General features: G+C 42.8%; 1 protein-coding gene across 5 annotated transcripts in view; it reads right to left on the bottom strand.

Annotated features, from left to right (window-relative positions):
- Positions 1–329: 329 nt before the first annotated feature.
- Positions 330–16,377, bottom strand: part of WNT7B (Wnt family member 7B) — a 574,266-nt gene continuing 558,218 nt past the window's right edge. For 3 of the 5 annotated variants that reach the window (XM_029600051.1, XM_029600050.1, XM_029600052.1), the window contains one exon: positions 330–1,805. In XM_029600051.1, coding sequence (XP_029455911.1) covers positions 1,326–1,805 — 480 coding nt within the window. In that variant the 3' untranslated portion in view covers positions 330–1,325. The remainder of the gene's footprint in view (positions 1,806–16,377) is intronic. The other 2 variants (XM_029600053.1, XR_003856461.1) reach the window with 2 other exon arrangements.

Raw genomic sequence — 16,377 nt, 5'->3', positions numbered from 1 at the left:
CGCTATTGGATGCGAAAGCCGGCAGCGATCACACCGCGGAGGTGCGATCGCTGCCGGCTTTCGCAGGTCCGCCCCCCGCCCCCGTTACCGCCAGATTCTCTAAGGTCTGCGACCTTAGAAAATCCAGGCCAAAGGTAGGATTGGTTCTTCTGATATTCTTTGCTTTCACTCTATATTTACTTACAAATTAAGTTGTGGAATTAAAGATGAACTCACCTGTTTAATGTGCCACCTTAACACAACTGCATCCCCTTTCAGAATGTTAAAAATGGATAAATGGGAGTTAAAAGAAATGTGCACCACCAAATAATCATTAAAAGCTTGGAAGATTCTGTCAATGCATGAAATTTTTATTTTCTATTGTAGTGTATGTTTTTTGCTCTCACCAGTTTGGAAAGAGACGGTCCACAATCCAGGTTTTGCATTGCCAATGGAGGAAGGATGAAAGAAAGGAGATTTTACAGAATGTCTGTATCAACAGGTCTGCAAGGTTTTTTTTGCCTCACTCTGATAAGTGTTGCAAAACCCATTTGTAGCAACAATTCAGTAGCAATGAAATACTTAGGGATTACCAAATATAAGAATCATAGTCTGAAATCTAATAAGTTTACATTTAGTACAGAAGACACAGCTACCCGTTAGTGCTTAGAATTTGATACTATTTAAACATAAATAATAATAATTTTAATGTTCATTCAAACAGTTCCAGTGTTACTGGCAGCTGACATAAATTCTGATCTTTTTTTAAAGACTAAGTCTCTTTATCTCCTTTCTATTTTTCCCCTTATTGTCAGCCCTAATTTTAATCATACCTGCCTTTAAAAAAATTGTAATAATGCAGCAATGTTAGTTCTGCCATTCCTTTTTCTGTCCATAAATGTTTATTTTTCTAAAAACGTACAACAAAAACAAAATTATAGTTCTTGTGAAATTTGCAAAAGGTGGTTGTGTTCTTTTAAGCATCTTGGGAGTTGTAAATCAGCCAGCCTTTCTGATATGTATAACTTAAAAAAAAATCAATTTTGAACATTCTACAACACCCAGTGGTCATTTTTAAGAAACACAGCTGCATAAGTTCATCAACAGCACCACCTTTATCCACTTTACCCTCGTTTCCAGATAGATCACACCACAACCAGCCAAGATACAATATCTAGGAGGAGGTGTTGGGTTGGGTAACAGGGATTGGGGATTCATTTTCTGAAAAGAAAATTAAAGATGTGCAAAATGATGCTGTCCTCGTTTGTTGCCAGTCACTTCCTGCTACCGTGATTTCCATGTTAGTTTTTTGTTGTTGTTGTTCTGGCTATTTCCACCATGCTCTGTTATTTGCATGTGAACACTTCTGTTCGTTCGCTACATGTGTTACATTTCACAAAACAGCACCAGTGAAACTTGCAATGACACTGCCACACTTTTGTGTACTGGTGTGTGTTGTAACCCCGTCCACAGCACATCAGGTCACAGCCATCGACGTGCAGGGAAGTGCGATTACATAGTCGTCCCTGGGTTCCCACACTCCCTGTGGTAGAGTCTTCTTCGCAGTAGTTTGGAGACCTCTCAATATACACCAAATCAGTTTCCATGGGCTTTTGATCGGTCCTGGTCTTTTTGATCTTGAGGAATGTTGGCTGCCGTAGTCGATTGGCCCGCAGCACCTCAACATGCACTGCTTTGTTATATTTTTCTTTTAAAATACATCCAATATCTCTGAATTTAGGGAGTGTTGTCCAACAGGTCTTAGTTGTGCAAGAGCCTGAAACACCATGACATTTGCATTCAAATGTCATTTTTTCTTCAAGAACCTATGTGACATAAAACAAACAAAAAGGCATATTAGATAAAGCAAATTTTTGAAATCTATTCAATTGCACTTAACAAAGCAAACAGAGCCAGACTCAAAACTTATGTTGAAGAGGATCATGCAAGAACAATTAACACAAGGCTTATATTCACCAAGTTTTCATCACAGTTATGAAGACAGAACTTGTGAAATTAATAAGGTAGTGAGAATATCCAACAACTAAGCAATCTGACTGGTGAAACATTTCTTATTCTGTTCTGAAAAGGGATATCATGATACATTCACTGCTTCAGTAAACTACTGTGAATGGGAAAATGATATTTTCTTCTTTTGAAAAAATAAACATTTAAATGTATAGATGACTTTAAAAGTGTTAGTCAATATGAGATTAATATCTCTACCCACGTAAAGCTCTCTAATATAAAATAATGTTAAACAAAACCTCTCTGAGCCATAAAATGTGTTTGGATGTGAGACAGGTCCTTCATTGTACAAGTATATAAAGGCAGTATAATTTGCCTTTTTTGATGTCAGAACTTGGATAGGTCTTATCAGTATAATTTTGAGTAAGAGCAAAAATAAATAAGTAGTTTAATCATGCTTATACATTAAGGAAGCCATAGATGTTGATTCAGTAACCATCTAGTGATACTTCACTCTCTTCAGATTCCACTTAAAATTCTTTCCTTTCTTGCTTTTATTTTTTTGCCTATGCTTTTCTTCCCTGGGTCTTGATAATGAAGAAATTTCCATTATAGAGTAATGAGTAACCCCTGATCCTATACTTTAACCCTTATATCTAAATTATTACATAGATCTTCCAACTTCATATGCTTTTTGTACGTAAGTCTAAAAATCTAACTAACCCCTAGATTCATCAAAATTTGATAATAATGCATGTGATAAGAAAAGGGTGTGTGTTTATGGTAATTTTAGAATAGGTGCAGTAAACTTCTTGCATCCTGTGATACTTTTATTTTGAGAGAGAGAGACTGAGAGTGAGCATATCTGCAAGGCCTTCATAGTAGTCAACTATTTATATCTCTATAGGAAGGCCAGCTAATAGCTTGAGGTGAGGTATTGGTGGTGGTTTAGGGTTTAGGGGCCAGTTTTACATGCAGAGCAAGATGTATGAACAGCATAGTACACCTCGGTGAAGATTTGACGTTATTTGGAATGAGGAAAGTTTCACAAAGATGATATTTCTATGTTCTCTCGCCCAAGCTTGATGGCTCTATAACAGGGTACCATCAATCTAGGGCGAGAGAACTAGTATAAATTGCATGGGTTAATGCCATAATGCATTTTGATGAATGACCCTGTAATGTTGCTATTCTTTTCATATCATATTTATTGTATAAATCTTGCACTTCCTATTAGCTTTATGCTTTAACGTTTCTATTTATTTATTTTTTTTAACATAAGCTGCTATAAGATTTTATTTTTATTCGGTTTTTCTCTGAAGTGAGTTGGGTTTTTATAGGAAAACTGAGGAAGTATTGCATTAGATAGGTCAGCCTTTCCCTTAGAATTTCGGTAAGCACCAGAGCAGGGATGGCCGACATTGGTCCTCGAGCGACAAACAGGCCAGGTTTTCAGGATATCCACAATGTATGCATGAGATAGATTGATATGCACTGCCTATATTGTATACAAATCTATCTCATGCATATTCATTGAAGATAATCCTGAAAACCTGGCCTGTAGATGGCTCTTGACGACTGAAGTTGGCCACCTGTGACTTGGGGAGTGGTTTCAGTGTGTCTATAGGGCTGATTGCATACTACCTAAGAAAAACACTATGTTACAGTTAAAGTAAGCAATTTCAAATTATGGTTCTTAGGATTTTAAGGAGGTGGAGTGCCCTCTATAAATAAGTGGGTTTTCTGTTACCAGAATCTCCCTTACAATAAGTCTTAAACCTCTGACAATAAATCAAAGGGGTTCTTATCCCTAGCCTGAGGATAATCCTGTGTGTCCCGAGTCTAACACCAGTCTCAATCAGTAAGCAAGGCTCTATAAAGAAGACTGAATTGCAATATTTTCAGCTTCACCATGTCTTTGACAACAGTGTGGGTATCTCCCCTTTTTAAATCAAACACAAAGCCTGGAACTGGACTTTCATCTTCTTGTGGCAACTCTTAAAATGTTCTACTTCTATTTCCCAAAACCCTTTCACTATTCCAGACCTTAGTAATGACTCCAAACCAAGCCACAATTCAATTCCCCAAATTCTTTTTATTCAGTAGCAGCTAACAGTCAAGCATAGAAGTAACAGTTTGAAACAGGTATTTAGCAAGGCTTAATACAGCTCAATCTCTGCATTTCCAACCAGTTTCATGCATAAGGTAAAAGTTCATTCTTAGTCCTACTAATCCTGGGCTGGTTTATTATTACAATTCAAGTAATTGTGTTGTTGCTGGAGTGGTGGACCCTTGGGCCGGCCGTGCGGATGGTGGATAGAAGGATAACGAGTCTCCGCGGTGAAGAATGGCTGGGTGGCGGCATGGAGCCGGGAGACCAGGCAGGTACTTCACTCTTGGAAGCCCGCGGTCCCCCTGGGAGGAGCCCATGAGGACCTGGGCTGCTGGGGCTTAGGAGAGGTCTCCCGGAGCAGGCTATAGTCCGTAGAAGCAGTCCAAGATCGGGGCAGGCAGTAGACAAGGGGACAGAAGACGTACCGGATCAAATACCAGGGAGTCAGTCCTAAGATCAGGAAACCTGAAACAGGAGAAGAAACTGGAGCTGTAGCAGAGCAAGGTTCAGGGGCTCAGGAGCTGGATCAGGAACACAAGAGCTGAAGCAGGAACACAGGAGCTGGATCAGGAATACAGGAGCTGGATCAGGGACATGGAAGCAGAAGCAGGAACACAGGAATGCAAGGCAACTAGTAACTCTGAGGAGTGAAGCCTGTTGCAAGGCAAAGTCTTCATTTAGAAGCCAGGTTTAAATATCCTGCTGGCGTCTGACGTCATCTTAGGGGCCGGTCGCGGTTTCACGCCACTGTACCTTTAAAAGGCTCCCCCTCGTGCGCGTGTGCCTAAGGGGGCCGGAGCTTGGCAGCGGAGCTCGGCAGCATCTCCCTTGTGAGGACGCTGCCACGGAAAGGCCTGAGAAGGCCCGGAAAACACTGGACCCCGTCGCGGAACTTAGGGCAGAAAAGAGGTCGCGAGTCCAGCGACCGGGACCACAACAGTACTACTCCTCTTATGCCCCCTCCTCAGAGGCCCTGGTTTACCAGGATGATCCAGGTGGAACTGTTGCAGAAGAGATTTGTCCAAGATGTTACGAGCGGGCTCCCAGGTGTTCTCTTCAGGGCCGCATCCCTCCTAGGCTAGCAAGTATTCCCATCGACGATGGTGAAATCATACATCTAGGACCTCTCGAACTTGATACATTGCTCCATCTGTGGCAGGAGTCTCTGTCGGATCTGGCGGTCTACGATGAAACCTAGAAAGAATTACTGGTTTGAGTAAGGAGACATGAAACACATTGTGAATTCACAATTGAGTGGGAAGAGGTAAGCGATAGGAAACCATCCCTACTCTCTCTGCGACTCTGAATGGTCCACAGAACTTAGGAGCCAATTTCCTGGACGGTAACCGAAGATGTATGTTCTTGGTGCTTAACCAGACTCTGTCACCTGTTAGAAACACTGGTGCTGGTTGATGATGCCGGTCGGCATATTATTTTGCGGACTTCACCGACTCTGATAGTCTGTTCCGAATGGAGTTCCAGAAGTTATGCAGCTGTTGAGCTGACAGTTGAGCCGCTGGTGATGGAACGGTTACTGGCAGAGGTAATGGTGGCTTGAGTTGCTTACCGTAAACTACTTGAAAGGGAGACTTCCCTGTGGCTGAATGGGTATGATTATTATATGAGAATTCGGCCCATGGCAGTAATGTTACCCAATTATCCTGTTTTTTAGTAGCAAAGGTGTGAAGGAAGGTTTTCAAAGAGCGATTCATGCGCTCAGTCTGTTCATTTCTTTAAGGATGGAAAGCTGTGGTCAGATTTAACTGGACTCCAAATTTCTTACACAATGCCTTCCAGTAATGGGCAGTGAATTGCGATCCTCTGTCCAAGACTATATTCTGCGGCAGACCATGTACCCTGAAGATATGCTATGTGAAGAGTTGAGCCAGTTCCGGTGCTGATGGTAGCTTGGGAAGTGGGATGAAATGAGCCATCTTGGAGAAACAGTCCACTGTGACCCAAATGACAGTCTTCCCCTCTGAAGATGGCAGATCAACCACAAAGTCCGTGGTTAGATGTGTCCAGGGTTCTACGGGGATAGGCAAAGGTTGCAGAAGTCCCCATGGTTGCCCCGGCAAGGGCTTCTGCTGGCACAGGTAGGGCAGGAACTGACATAGGTACGGACATCATGCCTCATCCAAGGCCACCAGTAATGGGTCAGGAGTTCCAATTCTCGTTCCCGACCAGCATGTCCACCGGTGAGGGAGACATGAGCCCATAGTAATACCTTCTTTCGTAACTGCCATGGGACCACTGTTTTGCCCAAGGGATTTAAACCCGTGCTTGCTATGTTGACTTTTGCTGGATCCAGGATGTACTGGGGTGAGTCCCCCTCTCCCTCTTGTTCGGTGGTTCTGGACAAGGCATCCGCTTGGATATTCTTGGTTGCTGGTCTATAGCGAAAAGTGAAATTAAAGCGATTGAAGAAGAGGGACCAACGGGCCTGTCTGGGATTTAGTCGTTGGGCTTGACATAGAAATTCTAAGTTCTTATGATCCATGTAGACCATGATGGGGTGAATCGCCCCCTCTAGCCATTGTCGCCACTCTTCAAAAGCTAACTTGATCACCAGGAGTTCTTTGTCTCCTATGCTGTAGTTACGCTCGGCTGCTGAGAATTTCTTGGAGAAATAAGAGCATGGAAGTAACCTCCCCTTGCTGGAGGTCTGACTGAGTACTGCCCCTACCACTGTGTTGGAGGCATCCACATCTACCCTAAAGGGGCGTTGTGGGTCCGGATGGTGTAAGCAAGTGTCTAGCAGGAAAGCCTTCTTTAGGTCCTCAAAAGCTTGACAGGCTGCCTTGGGCCATACTCTGGCATCAGTTCCCTTCTTGGTAAGGGCAGTAAGGGGTGCAACCCTAAGGGAATAATGAGGAATGAATTATCTATAGAAGTTTGCAAATCCTAGGAATCGTTGTAGAGCTTTTACTCCCGTGGCCTCGGTGGGAACTTTCCTTCCGCCCCCCCACCTTCCCCTCCCTTCTCCTATCTAACCCGCCCCCAGCCCTACCTAAATCCCCCCCTACCTTAATTTTTTTTATTTACACCTTCCTCTGGGCAGGCATAGGTTGCGCGCGCCAGCCAAGTGCCGGCACGCGATCCCCAGGCCCAGCAGCAGTGGAGAAGCCGCTGGCCCCATCTAATCCCCGACTCCACACCACCCACTCCCCACCCATTTTTTCAAGCCCTAGGACTTACACGCGTCCCAGGGCTTGCGCGCGTCACCGGGCCTATTTAAAATAGGTTCTGGGAGCATGATTTTTTCCATGCAGAAATCAATTAACGAATTGGCTAAACTTGTTCAAGATGGCTTGAGTAATAACAAGGTAATGCAAACAAAAATAGAACAGATGGATGGTTTGGTAACTAACTTGGGAGCTAAAACTAATTTTATTATTTATTTATTTATAGATTTGAGATAGAAAATGATAGAGAATGAGATAGAAAATGAGATAGAAAATGTTCAAGTGAATTTAATTAAATCTGAAAAGATTCACGCAGAGAAAATTGAGCAATTAGAAAATCAAATTAAGAGAGTCAATTTGAGAATCTTAAACTTTCCTAAGACTCATTTACTATCTCCCAAGGAATTATTTAGGAGTTACCTTACTAATGTATTGAAATATACAGAAGTAACAATACCATTAATATCTAGGATATATTATATTTCTCAGCCTGTACCTCTTGTAGGTACACAAGATCAGACTCAGGGAGATCAAAAGAAAGATACAGATTTATCAGAGTTATTAGAGAAATCATCAGATATGGAGATCAAGACGAGAGCTACTTTAATAGTGCAATTTATAGATATCTCTCAGAGAGATTTAATTCTTAGATTATACTTTAAGGGGTAGATTTTAAAAGAAGCGCGATCAGCCTACTTTTGCTTGCGCATCAGACTCAAGCAAAAGTACGCTGGATTTTAGTAGATACGCGCGGAGCCGCGCGTATCCACTAAAATCCTGGATCGGCGCGCGCAAGGCTATCGATTTTGTATAGCCTGCGCGCCCCGAGCCACGCTGCCTCCCCCCGTTCCCTCCAAGGCCGCTCCGAAATCGGAGCGGCCTCGGAGGGAACTTTCCTTTGCCCTCCCCTCACCTTACCCTCCCTTCCCCTACCTAACCCACCCACCCGGCCCTGTCTACACCCCCCCCTTACCTTTGTCGGGGGATTTATGCCTCCCGGAGGGAGACGTAAATCCCCGCGCGCCAGCGGGCCTGCTGCGCGCCGGGCCGCGACCTGGGGGCGGGTACGGAGGGCGCGGCCATGCCCCCGGGCCGTAGCCACGCCCCCGTACCCGCCCCCAAAACGCTGCCGACACGCCCCCGGAACGCCGCGACGACCGGGCCCGCCCCCCGACACGCCCCCCCTCCGAGAACCCCGGGACTTACGCGAGTCCCGGGGCTCTGCGCGCGCCGGGAGGCCTATGTAAAATAGGCTTCCCGGCGCGCAGGGCCCTGCTCGCGTAAATCCGCCCGGTTTTGGGCGGATTTACGCGAGCAGGGCTCTGAAAATCCGCCCCTAAATATCAAAATGTTAATTTTCATGGTCAACCTATCAGAATCTTCCCTGATATATCCTTTAACACTCAGCTAAGAAGAAGAGAGTTTCTCTCAATGAGGGATAGAGTCATACAACGAGGGGCCAAGTTTATTTTGCGTTTCCCATGCCGTTGTATAGTACTACATCAAAATATGAGGTATGTTTTTAATTTGCCCGAACAACTTCGCTCATACCTGGATTCCTAACTCCAAGTTTCCCCTTAGTTATTTAGGGGAAGGAATAAATGTATATGGTTTTGACACAAATGTTTAAGTTGAATTACTATAGCAATCTGCTCTTTTCTTCTTTTGCCAGTATCTTTAATTTCTGATAAACTATATTCTAGGTCTCACAGCATTTATTTGTAATGACTTTGCCTTTATTTATTTATTTATTTATTTTGCATTTTTATATACCGACATTCTTGTATCAGATACAAATCATACCGGTTTACATTAAAAACAGAGTATGCAGGAAAATAGGTTTCCTAAGTCAAATACATTGAACATATTTAATAAACAAAGGATTACTAAACACTATGAAAAAGGTTAATTAACAAGTTTATAATTTATAAATTATAAATTAATTTATAAGTTGTCATAGTAGATATATGTATTTCTGATAATGGCTGTGTAATATCCTTTTGGAAAATGAAAATGCTTAATAAAAATAAAATTTTAAAAAAAAAAATAGGCTCGGCGTGTGCAGGAGCAGGTTTTCGGGGTTATGCGCGTAATATACGCGCATAACCCTTTTAAAATCTGCCCCTTAGTTGTTAACACCATGATGAATGATGGGGTAGATGACTTACATGAACAGAAGGTACAAGAAAGAAATATTGGGGGACAGCTTTGAGATTTCAAAATGGAATGAGCTGGTTGACTCTGCAGATATTATCTGATTAAAAAGGTCTAGGTATGATATTTGGCTTGTACATTATATTCTTGTATTATCTTAGTAAAAGTGAATGTCTTAATGAAACAAAGTGAAGAAAATTGATCTTATTTATTTAAATCCAATCCTAGGATATGCCTAATGAACATGGCAGGTTAATTTCAAATAGAATATTCACGTGCTGATTGTCCATGACTCTAAGGAACATTACAGATTAAGTCTAACAAGATGCAATTTGTGATTACTATATTTTGTCCAAGATAGTTACCCAAGCTGATACTTTTGAGACAAGAAAGGAGGTTGTAAAATAATTAAACTGCATTTGCATCAAGTTCACAAATGGTACAGCTGGTACAGCTTAGGAATTCCTTAGCTTCTCAGATACCCACCTTAACTAGGAATAAAAACAAACTACTTAAAGACAACATTGGCTGAATCTTTATGTGGTACATAAATATTCCTTGCTACAGGATAAAGGAGATAACCAGTTGGAATAAATTATATTATTGAAGCATAGCTGCCAAGCTTTATCAATTTAATAAAGCAAACATACAATTAAAACTCTAAAAGGTGAAGTTTAAAAGCCAGACATTTTCCAAAACTGGGATATGGACGAGCATCTAGCATATGTGCATGCTCACCTGATTTTATAAGCCACCCACATAAGTGCACATGTACTGATACATAAGTATCTCATGTTGGGGAAAAAGGGGCAGAATGTGGGCGGGACATGGACAATCCAGATGGGTCCAAGAGAAATGCATGCAGGTAGCTACACGCCTGGGTGCACACCCAGTTCCAATTCAGTGCAAATTTACTTCTGCTATGGATGAGGTGCAAGTCTGCATAAAACCATTTTCAGCCATTAATTAAGTGCTTGAGGGGTATGAATTAACTGGGGGTAGTTCTGGCTAAAGAACCATGGGGGTCTGGAGGACCTAGCTGTAGACTGGGCAAATTGGTGGGCGAATTGGTGAAACTTATCATGATTCCCTGCTTGGCTCAAAGTTGACATTATTCTGCTCTGTTCGTACAAAAATCGGTTTTTCGGTTAGTGCGCAACACTCCCGGTATCAGGGATAGGGCACTGCGTGCAGAAAGATCACAACACGCCGGTATCAGGGATAGGGCACTGCGTGTAGGAAGATCACAACACTCCCGGTATCAGGGATAGGGCACTGCGTGCAGGAAGATCACAACACTCCCGGTATCAGGGATAGGACACTGCGTGCAGGAAGATCACAACACTCCCGGTATCAGGGATAGGGCACTGTGCAGGAAGATCACAACACTCCCTGTATCAGGGATAGGGCACAAGTTCTAGTCACATTGACTGATCAGTGATCACATTACTTTTTTTGTCAAGCTACCAACCGTTTCCACCCATCCCCCCCGTATATTAAACCATCACCTCAGTGGGAACCTTGGTAACATCAATAAATAAGAGGGCAGCTAGCCAATAGTGCGCACTAACTTCCGTTAGTGCGCACTAACTTTCGTTACTGCGCACTAACAAAAAACCCGATTTTTCACGATAAATCGGTGGAATTCCTATTGGATCGCGTCCCTTACCGATTGTCACAGGGTACCGTTGGCCCCTGTGACATAGTGAGGGCAAAGGCGATCGGCACCATTTTGAATACTGGCAGCAGATCGCCTTTGCCCTCACTATGTCACAGGGACCGACTGTCGGTACCTGTGACATAGTGAGGGCAAAGGTGATCGGCGCCATTTTGAGTACTGGCATCGGACGGTCGGCGTGCAGGAGGTCGCTCCCGGACCCCCGCTGGACTTTTTGCAAGTCTTGTGGTGGTCAGGAGGCCCCCCCCAAGGTGGCCAAAAGTCCCTGGGGATCCAACGGGGGTCCCAGATCGACCTCCTGCCCTCCGGTCATCCGATGCCAGTACTCAAAATGGCACCGATAGCCTTTGCCCATACTATGTCACAGGGGCTACCGGTGCCATTGGTCAGCTCCTGTCACATGGTAGGAGCACAAGATGGCGCCGATGGCCATGTGACAGGGGCTGACCAATGGCACCGTTAGTCCCTGTGACAAAGGCTATCGGCACCATGATGAAACCGGCACCGAGGGTGTGAGTGCAGGGGATGGCTTCCGGACCCCCCCGCTGGACCCCCAGGGAGTTTTGGTAAGTCTTGGGGTGGTTCACGAGGGTTGGGGGTTGTAGGTAATTTTAATTTTAGCTGGGACACGAATAGAAATCGCCGTATTAATGCATCGGGGCGCCATACGGCCGAATGCAACATATCTGCTCCCCGACGAATCCGAATCACGAATGCAACATATGGCTTCCCTTTGCACATCCCTAGTTTATTTTAGACCTATGATTGAAACAGAGCAAGGTTTCAGATTCAATTGTGCTTGATGTTATTCTGAGTCTTTTTCCTCCTTACTCTTCAATTACTATCTAGATCCAGTGTGAGGAGGAATATATATTAAAAAGAAATTTCTAAATTTTGGAAGTGAGAGTATTGTGGGGTTTTATGATTAATTCAACAATATTCAATCAGTTTTTAAACTATAAAACTGATACCTTGCAATGAATTTAATGCATCCTAAAGTATGACTAATAAAGCCAAATGCGATATAATATTGCTGATAGAAATTTTGTCATAACTGATTAGTTAACTGAGTATCTTCCTGTGCAAGATACTCATGCACAGGAGTTAAAATGGCATCAGCCATATCATCCATTGCTTCCCAACACTCTCCTACAGACACATTTATCCAGTCAGGCTTTCAGGATAAGCACAAAGAATATGGAAGAGACAGATTTGCATACGTTGAATCTCCAGTGTGTTCAAATTTTATTTCATGCATATTCATTACGGACTTCCTGGAAACCAGACCAGTTAGGTATGCCTCTAGGAGATGGTTGGGAAACACTGATGTAGTCCATTTGTAACTTTTACAATTTATTAGGGGGGCAATTTTGAAACTGCCCACATTACTACTTTTTTCATCAGATTTTACACCAGTTTCCAAAGGGCACGTATTAACATACTTTGTTTTTGAAAATTATCCTTCCAAAATCACCCACACACATTTATACTCACTAATATGTGCACATAAAGGTCGATTTTAAAAGCCTTATGCGTGCCAAAGCTGGGAGATAGGCGTGTGTCTTGAGCTGGCATGTGCATTGTGGATTTTATGAAGCCCCTGAGTACATGTGTATTTCCTGGTATGCAGATAAACCGAAAAGGCCAATAAAGGGGTGGGGTGTGGGTGGAAATGGGCAGTCTGGTCTGTAACACGAAGTCTGTGCATAAGTATTTACGCGCGCAAGCTCGTGCCAGGGTACCCTACCAAATAATTTTACTTCTGCTATGGATGGTGTGTAAGTTTTAAAATAAAAAAAATCAGGGCTAGTCAGCGAGGTTTGAAGGGTCGATGAAAATAGGGTAAAAGGGAGGCTATCTAGCTATGGGGCTTAGGAAGTCTTATCCTTTACTGGATCAAACTGGGAACGAACTTGTTAAATGGGTTTTTGCATCAGTTCACGTGCCTAGTAAAATCCTCCTACGTATACAGTAGAACCGGCATTTGTGCACACATCCATATAAAATTGCGTACACATGGACATGCGCACTCTGGTTTTATAACATACGTGCATATACATGTGTATGGTATAAAATGGCCGCATCCATTGGTGTGAGCTGGCATACGCATGTACATGTATGTCCACGTGGCTGTTTAAAAGTTTGTGTCATAGATTTTTGAATAATATGGGCATACTTTTGAAAATGCTAAAATATGCATGCAATTCCAAATTCTCTTCCATCCCCACTGTCACAAATACCTTTTCAAACTGTAGGTAAAAGTATGCACATATAGGTTCTATGAATGTACTTTTAACCATGGGCAGACAATTTTGTAAAAGCCCATTTCCGGAGATAAAGTACCATTTTACCCATAGGAATGGCTTTGAAAATCACCCTTATAAAAGATAATGCAGTACTAATTGTATGAGTTGTTTTGATACACTATTTTTTATTCCACCATCTGAAATGTTGAATAATATTTTTTTTTCCCTTTGCTAGTGTTTGCTTCACTAAAAATCTATTCCTAACTTCGGCCCTGACCCAAGAGATACTCATTTACTATGCTGTGATGGACTTTGCTAAGACGTGCCTGATTACATACCGAAAATCATTAGCTTACATGACCTACTCCTTCAGAAAGACAATTTATCAAATGTCAAGCTTTTGCACCTAACCTTGGGTGCTATGCAGCAAGTTTTACATCTCAAGGTGAATTTCTGTCATTTGCTTCATTACTGCTGCTTCTTTACTGCTGCTCAGCACGTTCATTCTGTCTACTTTCTTCGTCTTAAGCCCTATAATACAGTCTTAAGCATTTTCCAACTGAAGTTCATAAGAACACTTCTGTTACTACCACCTACTGCAGCTAATTGTGAAGTTTGCTATTCATTTCCTGCCACATATTTACTACCTTGTGTATGTTAATCGTGTAGCTCACAGAGTAAAATGGTTTTGGTGGTCCTTGCTCTTACAACACAATTAGTTAATTTTCTTGCTAAACAAATCTGAAAACCATTTATGAGCCACAAGATAAATTGTCATCTGCCATCAAGGAAAGTATTTCAAAGTGGTTTGAAATCAATTTCTAATGCTTCTTAGTTTAAAGACCCTGCGACTAGAATGAGGGAGCAGGGCACAATTTGGGGAGAGTGGCTAGAGAGGGTCAGGGATGAGTAGCCCATCAGGAACAATGGGGTAGGGGTCAGGTAGGGGGGTGGAGATGGGAGGGGATCAGGAAGAAAGAGGGAGGAGAGGTCGGGCAGCTCGCAATTGAATGTGCTTCATCTGGATAATAGAGCACTCTTATGTGCAGTGGGCGCATAGGAGAGCCATTGATTGACCTGCAGGTGAGCACCTGGGCATGGCCCCACATCGTCTGTCGCTGATCTGGAAAGGGATTCCAGGGATGAGGTGGGACCAGTTGATGCTGACCATTCTGCACATGGAAAAACTTTATCTGCCCCCCACCCACCCTTCGCAATGATTAGTCATCTGGGAGGCAATGACTTAACAGCTAAATGTAGCATGCAGCTGACCCAAAAATACAAAAAAAATTTCATCAGCATGTCAGGAATGTTACCGCAGTCAGCCTTTATTTGGTCCTTCATCACCCCCAGGCGGGTTTGGAGGGGGGAGCGGTTGTATCAGGTGGTGGATAGAGCTAGAAGGAAAATTAACAGGTGAATGTGTAGATTTATGTCCACCATTCATGGGCTCTACAACCGACATGAATTGTTGGATGAGATCCCAGATTTGCTCCGGCCAGACAAGGTGGATTTCTCCGACATCGGCTGGGATATCTTTAATAATGACTTACAGGATGTGTTAGAGACCCTGCTAGACAGATTGGCTGCAGCTAAGAGAGTGGGGGTCCTTTGGCAAACAGGATCCATTACCAAGGTACAGTGGCATAGTGACCAGTGAATTAACAGGGCCCCTTCTTAAATTAAACCTCCCATTCACCTTATTCTGACTTGAGGGCAGCTGCCTGCAGGGGAGAGCAAGTTGGAGGGGGAACAAGGACATGACAGATTGAGATTCAGACCTTGAAAGGGTTAGTGTCCCGATAGATCGAGATCCAGACTCCTTGGTGCTTCGGCGGCTGCCAGGGGAGAGGAAAAGGGGCACAGCAGGAGCAGCACTCAACCAAGGCCAAATGACTTCTACAGTCGAGACCTTGGTAGGCCAGTGAACCCGGCAACGCTTTGGCTTCTATGGCTGGGTATATCAGATGAAATAAGTTCCGAAATATCAAAAAAAAAGGTAGGGAAAGGGGTTTTAGGGGTCATGGAGGAGAGGGGAAAAGGGAGGCAGAGTAGGAAGTTGTATAGGGAAGTTCCCTCCCAGTCCGCTTCTTAATTGGATGTTAAAATCCGTCGCACATGTGCGAATGGATATCAGATTTTATAACATGCACACACTGACACGCTCAAGTTATAACATAGCCGCGTCCATGTGCGCACGCCGAGAAGCACGTGCACATGGTTGCGCACGCTTTAAAAAAAAAATCTACCCCTGTGTGTATAATTATGTTATTTCATTGTTGCTAAATTGCTTTGCTTTGCTGTGAAACTGTGGCCAAATCTGTTCAATAATAAAATGTTGTTCTTTATGTCTGAATGGTGGTAATTAATTCAAAGGGAGGAAGGTTCTGGGGGGGGGGGGGGGGGGGGGGGGGGGGGGTTAAGGCAGGGGGAGGGGTATGGAACGAAGGCCACGGTTACTAGATAAACCTTTTGAGGAAAAGAAAAAATAATTCCTTTTCAAAAAATTAAAACAGTTATCACATATGATTACCACAGAATCATATAAACAGTATCTCCAACACACTTCTCATTTAGAGTATATTTTTGATCTATGTAACCGTAAAATATTGGCAACCCATGGATAATTTAGAAAGCAAACCAAACCTATTTGTGCCTAAATGTAAACCGTTGTGATGGTGCATCACTGAACGACGGTATAGAAAAGTTTTTAAATAAATAAATAAAACATACATTTGAAATTGTATAGGTAATGATGTACAATATCACCATCTAAATGTAGTAGTTTCTCTTTGTTGGTAACTATAGCATAACTTTTATTTAACAATTAACATTCAGAAATATCATTCTGCTCTCCCCTAGCTACTGCTATTACTTCTTAAGACTTGACATATGTAGTGCTGAAAAAATCATGTAAGAGACAGTCCCTGGTCTGTAGAGCTTACAATCTAATCAAGACAAATATACAGAGCAAAAGAGACTTTGCAAATTTCATTCATTTTGATAATGGTTAAAAATTAATGAGGTTGTAAGCTCCCAACTAAAGTTTGTCTG

The sequence above is a fragment of the Rhinatrema bivittatum genome, chromosome 4 (assembly GCF_901001135.1).
Source record: "Rhinatrema bivittatum chromosome 4, aRhiBiv1.1, whole genome shotgun sequence".
In the NCBI taxonomy this organism is placed as follows: domain Eukaryota; kingdom Metazoa; phylum Chordata; class Amphibia; order Gymnophiona; family Rhinatrematidae; genus Rhinatrema; species Rhinatrema bivittatum.
Note: the sequence above shows the minus strand (reverse complement) of the source record. Positions and strands in the feature narration are given on the sequence as shown.